Source organism: Camelina sativa, chromosome 8, assembly GCF_000633955.1.
Source record: "Camelina sativa cultivar DH55 chromosome 8, Cs, whole genome shotgun sequence".
NCBI classification, from domain to species: domain Eukaryota; kingdom Viridiplantae; phylum Streptophyta; class Magnoliopsida; order Brassicales; family Brassicaceae; genus Camelina; species Camelina sativa.
The window spans coordinates 22,318,657-22,327,093 of NC_025692.1; the positions used below are offsets into that span (position 1 = coordinate 22,318,657).

Below are 8,437 nucleotides of genomic sequence, written 5' to 3' on the forward strand. Positions count from 1 at the left end.
TGAAATGTCAACAGGAAGGTATACTTGTTTGTGACTCCTCTAAAGTCCGAGCAAGCAAGAAGGTTGCAGAGATGCTGAAGGACTTGGAGAGTTTTATGACCTACCCCTGGGGGAGGAAGTCTTTCGAACGGACAATAGAGACAGTTATGGTGGGTAAGTATAACCAGTCTGCTGATGTCTTATGTCAAAAACTGATGCGGTCCCATACAGCAACACATGGCTTCACCCTCGTTTTCCAGTTGCTGATCCTCAATGCCATTCCAATGTTGGAGAGTTATCTCCCGGACGCGGATGATGAGCTTACTTTTTCTGATCGCTCAGTCCAGCACCTCTCAATGTTGAAGAGTTTCCACAATTCTAACATTCTCACCACTGAGATAGACAAAATGTAAGTTTCCACCAAGCTACTTTTTTTCGTCCTCCATTAAAAAAGTTGCATATGTCTGACGTAGTTGTTAATTACCAGCTTGATGTGGAGAGTATAATGCACACTGAAGAGCCGGTTGACCGGTCCATCATCTGGGAGGATGAGTTAGAAGATGAGCGGGTTGACTATTTTTACAAGAAGCTTAAAAACAGCCACATTTTTAAGGTGGGGGACTGGCATGGTGGAATGGCGGACCTTCCACTTATCAGTTTAGAACCGGAAGTGAAAACCAACAAACAAAAGCCACCGTCAATTCCAACCTAGAAGTCAAAACCTGATAAGTTGAGCAAACCAAACAAAGGAAAAGGTAAAGCAACCAAACTCAACAGCGAAGACCCCAACAATGGTGATCGGGTAGACCACTACCCAGATCAACAACTTCTTCTTGAGGTGGACAGGAGACTGAAAGAACACACATCAAGTCTACAAAGAATGTGGGCAGTGGAGAGAAGTCTACTGAAGGACGAAATTTATGATGACATTCTTAGGTCGCTAAGAGGAAAATGCATCTTCAATAAGTCCACCACCCTCACCCAGACAGATTTGAAGGGTTCAGTCAACAATACGAAATGGGCTGATTATGGCAACTGTCAACAATATCAACATGTCTTTCAAAGCCTCTCAGCCAAAGGTTACCGGCGATCTCCCTGAAGATGAGGTTAGACCTAAATTTTCATTATTTTTTCTCATAACATTGGCCTACAATATTTCTACACAGCCGTTTAATGTCCACCGTTTTACTGTCCTTAAACAGGAAACTGGTGATGGAGTGCAAGGTGGTAGTTACCTGTATTTCTCAGCCGTGACCTGTGTTTCACCATTCGTGCCGGACAGGTAACAAAACATGACCAAAAGACTACTATATCCTTTAGTTTCTCTTTTAACCCTTGTGCTTATTTCAGACGGTTGCTTTGGTCGGAGAGAGTGGGTCGGGTAAATCTACAGTGATTTCTCTGTTACAGAGGTTTTACGATCCGGATTCGGGTCATATAAATCTAGACGGAGTTGACCTCAAGAAGCTGCAACTAAAATGGCTGAGACAACAAATGGGGCTCGTAGGACAAGAGCCTGTATTGTTCAACGACACCATACGAGCCAATATTGCTTACGGAAAAGGTGGCAATGAAGCCACGGAGGCTGAGATTTTAGCTGCCTCGCAGCTCGCTAACGCACATAGCTTCATATCTAGTATACAACAGGTAATTTAAACAAGGCTTTTTTTTGTTTTTAATTCAGTTTTGATAAACAGAGAGATTACTTACTGCGCAAGCAAAAATCCTTGTTCATTTCATTTTAGGGTTACGATACGGTGGTGGGAGAGAGAGGAATACAGTTGTCAGGTGGACAGAAGCAGCGCGTGGCAATTGCACGTGCTATCGTGAAAGAACCTAAGATTCTGTTACTAGACGAAGCAACTAGCGCGTTGGACGCAGAATCTGAGCGGTTGGTCCAAGCCGCGCTTGACCGGGTGATGGTCAACCGGACCACCGTAGTAGTGGCTCACAGGCTTTCGACGATCAAGAACGCTGACGTCATAGCCGTAGTCAAGAACGGTGTGATCGTAGAGAATGGGACGCATGAGACGTTGATCAATACCGAAGGTGGTGTTTATGCCTCGCTCGTTCAACTTCACATCAATGCTTCTAATTGATTTTTTTTTTTTGTTCCTTCAAGTCCTCAAAAATATATCGATCTAAGTTTTTTTTGTTGTTTGCCCATTATTTTATACTACAATACATTTATCTGTAAAATCTTTGATGTCCTATGTGAAGAACAACAGAACAATATACTGTATATACACATTTTGATTAGATTCATTGAATTTTTTAAACCACAAGGTTTATGAGACGACGTCATTTTCTCAAAATTTAACCGTTACTTACTTGTTTACTGAGAATCTAAAATTCGACGTCGTTTGATGCCACGTCATGTAGTGTGTTGGCAGTTGATTTTTTAACCAATAAAATCTTATAATTATGCCAGCAAGGCAAAAGTGGCAGCTGGAAAGACCAATAGATGTAGCAAAAGTGTTAATATTTACGAAACTGCCACGCACCGAGTTAAAGGAAAATGTGAAAGGCAGAGAAGAAAATAAGAATTGAGAGGAGGAGTACTGGTGAGAGAGATCGTAATAACTCGGAAGCTACGATTCAATGCGAGTCAAAATTTCGTCTACGAATCTGCCGCAGCTTCTTCTTCCTGATTTCTCGAATCATTTCTCAGATTAAGGTATCGCAATTGTTCATGCTTCTTCTTCTTCAGATTTCTGTTTCCTTGCCCTAAATTCTCTGCTTGATTTTGTGATTTTGCCTTTTTGAGTTCTTATGTCTACTTTGGGCTTTTACTTGTAGGAGACTGACTGTGTATATTTCAGTTGCTATACGCTTATGCGGATTTTGATCTTTTGTCGATGATAGAAACAAAACGAACTAGTGATTTTGGTTAGTATAACTTCGCAATTGTCCTGTGAAATGTGTTTAAACTTTAGGTTTTTGGAATTTTTGAGCTTGAGTTATTTGAATTACAAGCTTCAGTTTTAAGGAATAAGGATTTGTTTGTTCACTTGTTGTAATTCTCTGCAGATTCTTGATCTGGAAACAGTTTAAGGCTGTTCAGCTTGTGAATCGTGGGATCTTACTTTGTTCGATTTATTGCGTTCCGAAGTTATAGAAAACTTGGAATCCAATGGCTAACTTACCGCAAAGATCCTCGGTTAATTACCCGGGAACTCTTACTCCTTTAGAGCCAAATAGACCATCACCACAGCCAGATAGAACCCCAGTTCCTCATTCTCCTCCAGTTGTAGCTTCACCTATACCTCCTAGGTTTCCTCAACCAAGTTTTAGACCAGATCAGATGTCTTCGCCTTCGATGAAATCCCCAAATCTGTTGTCACCTGCGAATGGTATCAGAACTGGAAGTCCCATTCCTCGTCTGAGTACTCCGCCTGGTCCTCCTGTCTTTAATACTCCGGTTAAACCAGCTGCTGTGCCTTTCCGTACTTCTCCAGCTACTCCTCAGCCTATGGCATACTCTTCAGCTACGGCTTCTTCTCTTCCTGTATCTACACCTTCTTTTTACTCAAACGGTTCATCAGTTGGATCGCAGCGTGATCTTCCAGATGCTGTTAGAATGGAGGAGCCAATAGCTGCAGACTCACCTTATGTTTTGTTTTCTGCAAATAAGGTATTTTTTTCTTATCCTTTCATTTCACATTTGGTGTGTGTGTGTCAGAATTAGCTCTCCCAGTTTCACTTGCTATATTGTGTCTTATTCAACAGCCTGTGTGATCCTTTCTATTAATCCTCTCGAGTGCCTGCTATGTGATAATTTTATTTATATGCAACCATCACTGTCCATTTCATCTAGGTTTTAAAGCAGAAGAAGCTAGCAAATGTTGCTAGCTTGGGTTTTGGAGCAATAGTTTCTGCGGGGAGGGAGATTAGTCCTGGTCCTCAGATTATCCAACGTGATCCACATCGCTGTCTGAACTGTGGAGCGTATTCAAATCCTTATAGCTCCATTTTAATTGGCTCAGGACAATGGCAGTGTGTCATCTGCGAGAACATGAATGGTAGTAAAGGTGAATACGTGGCTTCGAGCAAGAATGAGTTGCAAAATTTTCCAGAGCTTTCATTGCCTTTGGTTGATTATGTTCAGACTGGAAACAAGAGACCTGGGTTTGTTCCTGCNAGTCAAGAACGGTGTGATCGTAGAGAATGGGACGCATGAGACGTTGATCAATACCGAAGGTGGTGTTTATGCCTCGCTCGTTCAACTTCACATCAATGCTTCTAATTGATTTTTTTTTTTTGTTCCTTCAAGTCCTCAAAAATATATCGATCTAAGTTTTTTTTGTTGTTTGCCCATTATTTTATACTACAATACATTTATCTGTAAAATCTTTGATGTCCTATGTGAAGAACAACAGAACAATATACTGTATATACACATTTTGATTAGATTCATTGAATTTTTTAAACCACAAGGTTTATGAGACGACGTCATTTTCTCAAAATTTAACCGTTACTTACTTGTTTACTGAGAATCTAAAATTCGACGTCGTTTGATGCCACGTCATGTAGTGTGTTGGCAGTTGATTTTTTAACCAATAAAATCTTATAATTATGCCAGCAAGGCAAAAGTGGCAGCTGGAAAGACCAATAGATGTAGCAAAAGTGTTAATATTTACGAAACTGCCACGCACCGAGTTAAAGGAAAATGTGAAAGGCAGAGAAGAAAATAAGAATTGAGAGGAGGAGTACTGGTGAGAGAGATCGTAATAACTCGGAAGCTACGATTCAATGCGAGTCAAAATTTCGTCTACGAATCTGCCGCAGCTTCTTCTTCCTGATTTCTCGAATCATTTCTCAGATTAAGGTATCGCAATTGTTCATGCTTCTTCTTCTTCAGATTTCTGTTTCCTTGCCCTAAATTCTCTGCTTGATTTTGTGATTTTGCCTTTTTGAGTTCTTATGTCTACTTTGGGCTTTTACTTGTAGGAGACTGACTGTGTATATTTCAGTTGCTATACGCTTATGCGGATTTTGATCTTTTGTCGATGATAGAAACAAAACGAACTAGTGATTTTGGTTAGTATAACTTCGCAATTGTCCTGTGAAATGTGTTTAAACTTTAGGTTTTTGGAATTTTTGAGCTTGAGTTATTTGAATTACAAGCTTCAGTTTTAAGGAATAAGGATTTGTTTGTTCACTTGTTGTAATTCTCTGCAGATTCTTGATCTGGAAACAGTTTAAGGCTGTTCAGCTTGTGAATCGTGGGATCTTACTTTGTTCGATTTATTGCGTTCCGAAGTTATAGAAAACTTGGAATCCAATGGCTAACTTACCGCAAAGATCCTCGGTTAATTACCCGGGAACTCTTACTCCTTTAGAGCCAAATAGACCATCACCACAGCCAGATAGAACCCCGGTTCCTCATTCTCCTCCAGTTGTAGCTTCACCTATACCTCCTAGGTTTCCTCAACCAAGTTTTAGACCAGATCAGATGTCTTCGCCTTCGATGAAATCCCCAAATCTGTTGTCACCTGCGAATGGTATCAGAACTGGAAGTCCCATTCCTCGTCTGAGTACTCCGCCTGGTCCTCCTGTCTTTAATACTCCGGTTAAACCAGCTGCTGTGCCTTTCCGTACTTCTCCAGCTACTCCTCAGCCTATGGCATACTCTTCAGCTACGGCTTCTTCTCTTCCTGTATCTACACCTTCTTTTTACTCAAACGGTTCATCAGTTGGATCGCAGCGTGATCTTCCAGATGCTGTTAGAATGGAGGAGCCAATAGCTGCAGACTCACCTTATGTTTTGTTTTCTGCAAATAAGGTATTTTTTTCTTATCCTTTCATTTCACATTTGGTGTGTGTGTGTCAGAATTAGCTCTCCCAGTTTCACTTGCTATATTGTGTCTTATTCAACAGCCTGTGTGATCCTTTCTATTAATCCTCTCGAGTGCCTGCTATGTGATAATTTTATTTATATGCAACCATCACTGTCCATTTCATCTAGGTTTTAAAGCAGAAGAAGCTAGCAAATGTTGCTAGCTTGGGTTTTGGAGCAATAGTTTCTGCGGGGAGGGAGATTAGTCCTGGTCCTCAGATTATCCAACGTGATCCACATCGCTGTCTGAACTGTGGAGCGTATTCAAATCCTTATAGCTCCATTTTAATTGGCTCAGGCCAATGGCAGTGTGTCATCTGCGAGAGCATGAATGGAAGTAAAGGTGAATATGTGGCTTCGAGCAAGAATGAGTTGCAAAATTTTCCAGAGCTTTCATTGCCTCTGGTTGATTATGTTCAGACTGGAAACAAGAGACCTGGGTTTGTTCCTGCCTCTGATTCTCGGACATCTGCACCTGTCGTCCTTGTTATAGATGAGTGTTTAGATGAACCACACCTTCAGCACTTGCAGAGCTCTTTGCATGCATTTGTAGACTCACTTCCACAAACCACCAGGCTTGGGATTCTACTGTATGGTCGTACTGTTTCGATATATGATTTCTCGGAAGATTCCGTAGCTTCAGCCGATGTTATTTCTGGTGCAAAATCACCATCTGCAGAGTCCATGAAATCGCTGATTTATGGGACCGGTGTATACTTGTCACCGATGCATGCATCACTAAAGGTAGCACATGAGATATTCTCGTCCTTGAGACCATATACATTGAATATTCCTGAAGCATCTAGAGATAGGTGCCTTGGAACTGCTGTTGAAGCTGCTTTGGCTATAATTCAAGGGCCATCAGCAGAGATGTCTCGGGGAGTGGTCAGAAGAGCAGGAGGTAACAGTAGAATCATTGTTTGCGCTGGTGGACCTATTACATGTGGTCCTGGATCAGTACCTCATTCAATGAGTCATCCAAATTACCCATATATGGAAAAGACAGCCATAAAATGGATGGATAATTTGGGGCGTGAAGCTCACAGACACAATACAGTTGTTGACATTTTGTGTGCTGGAACTTGTCCTCTCAGAGTTCCTGTCCTACAGCCACTTGCAAAAACTTCAGGTGGTGTTTTGGTTCTTCACGATGATTTTGGTGAAGCCTTTGGTGTAGACTTGCAGAGGGCTGCCACTAGGGCAGCAGGTTCACATGGTCTGCTTGAAGTACGGTGTTCAGATGATATTCTTATAACTCAAGTGATCGGACCTGGCGAAGAAGCACATTCAGAAACTCATGAGACGTTTAAGAGTGATGCGGCTCTCTGTATTCAGATGCTAAGTGTTGAAGAAACACAAAGCTTCTCTCTCTCGATGGAGAATAAGAGGGACATCAAAAGCGATCACGTCTTTTTCCAGTTTGCTTTCCATTATTCTGATATTTATCAAGCAGATGTTTCTCGGGTAATTACGTTCAAATTGCCAACTGTTGATAGTATCTCAGCATATCTTCAGAGTGTTGTAGACGAAGCTGCTGCGGTTCTCATCTCCAAGAGAACACTTTTATTAGCGAAAAATCAGAAGGACGCAGTCGATATGCGCGCCATTGTAGACGAAAGAATCAAAGACATTGCTTTAAAATTTGGTTCTCAAGTACCAAAATCAAAGCTTTATAGCTTTCCCAAGGAACTATCATCCCTTCCGGAACTCCTCTTCCATCTTAGAAGGGGTCCTCTATTGGGAAACATAATTGGCCATGAAGATGAAAGATCTGTGCTTCGGAATTTGTTTCTAAATGCATCTTTTGATCTGTCTGTTCGAATGGTTGCGCCACGTTGCTTGATGCACCAAGAAGGTGGTACATTCGAGGAACTACCAGCGTATGATCTCTCTATGCAATCAGATAAGGCTGTTATCCTTGACCATGGCACAGATGTATTTATTTGGTTGGTAAGTTTCTCTCGTCTTAATTCTGTGGCTTTATTATGTTCATGCAATTGTCGGTAGAGATTTTTGGATTACATTATATTAATTATTACTTCTTGTTGATTTTTAGGGAGCCGAACTGTCTGCTGATGAGATCAAGAGTGCTGCAGTCTTAGCAGCTTGCAGAACGTTGGCTGAAGAACTTACTGAATTCCGGTTTCCAGCACCCCGCATTCTAGCATTTAAGGTCCTTAACATTTCAGAATCCGATACGCATTTCTCAAAAGAATCATGCTTTCTCGTCTTTCTTTTCTCATTGTTTCGATATCTATCTGGTAATCCACTGAAACAAAACTCTAAATCCTGTGGACATTGTTGTGTATAACAGGAGGGAAGTTCCCAGGCTAGATATTTTGTTTGCCGGCTTATACCAGCACATAAAGACCCACCTTATGAGCAGGTAAAACATCGCAGATCGAGTTCTAAACGTGATCGATCTTTGGTTCATTAAATGGTTTTTACCCTTTTGAACCCAATTTTTGTGTGTGCAGGAAGCAAGATTTCCACAGATAAGAACATTGACGGCGGAGCAAAGAATGAAGCTAAAGAGTAGTTTTATAGAGTTTGATGAAGCTAGTTTCTGCGAATGGATGAGGAGTTTGAAAATAGTGCCTCCTGAGCCCAGGTAGTAGT

The 8,437-nt window shown here is 41.3% G+C and overlaps 2 protein-coding genes across 4 annotated transcripts; both read left to right on the top strand.

Moving 5' to 3' along the window:
- Positions 1,008–2,078, top strand: LOC104709815 (ABC transporter B family member 5-like). Its single transcript, XM_010426372.1, has 4 exons — positions 1,008–1,085; positions 1,146–1,229; positions 1,330–1,626; positions 1,725–2,078. Exons 1-4 carry the CDS (start codon positions 1,008–1,010, stop codon positions 2,076–2,078), a joined length of 813 nt encoding a protein of 270 aa, XP_010424674.1.
- LOC104707926 (protein transport protein SEC23) lies at positions 4,657–8,437 on the top strand (the record flags this gene model as incomplete). 3 transcript variants are annotated; one of them, XM_019228663.1, is given in 7 exon segments in its annotated part: positions 4,657–4,807; positions 4,930–5,019; positions 5,161–5,764; positions 5,948–7,768; positions 7,875–7,991; positions 8,133–8,204; positions 8,296–8,437. In XM_019228663.1, coding segments are annotated over 5 exon segments (2,649 nt in total). In that variant the 5' UTR covers positions 4,657–4,807; positions 4,930–5,019; positions 5,161–5,263.

Coding starts and splice junctions, on each gene's coding strand:
- LOC104709815 (XM_010426372.1), top strand. CDS start 1,008: ATGGCAACTGTCAACAATATCAACATGTCTTTCAAAGCCTCTCAGCCA. Junction 1,086..1,145: donor GCGATCTCCCTGAAGATGAG/GTTAGACCTAAA, acceptor ATTTCTACACAG/CCGTTTAATGTCCACCGTTT. Junction 1,627..1,724: donor TCATATCTAGTATACAACAG/GTAATTTAAACA, acceptor ATTTCATTTTAG/GGTTACGATACGGTGGTGGG.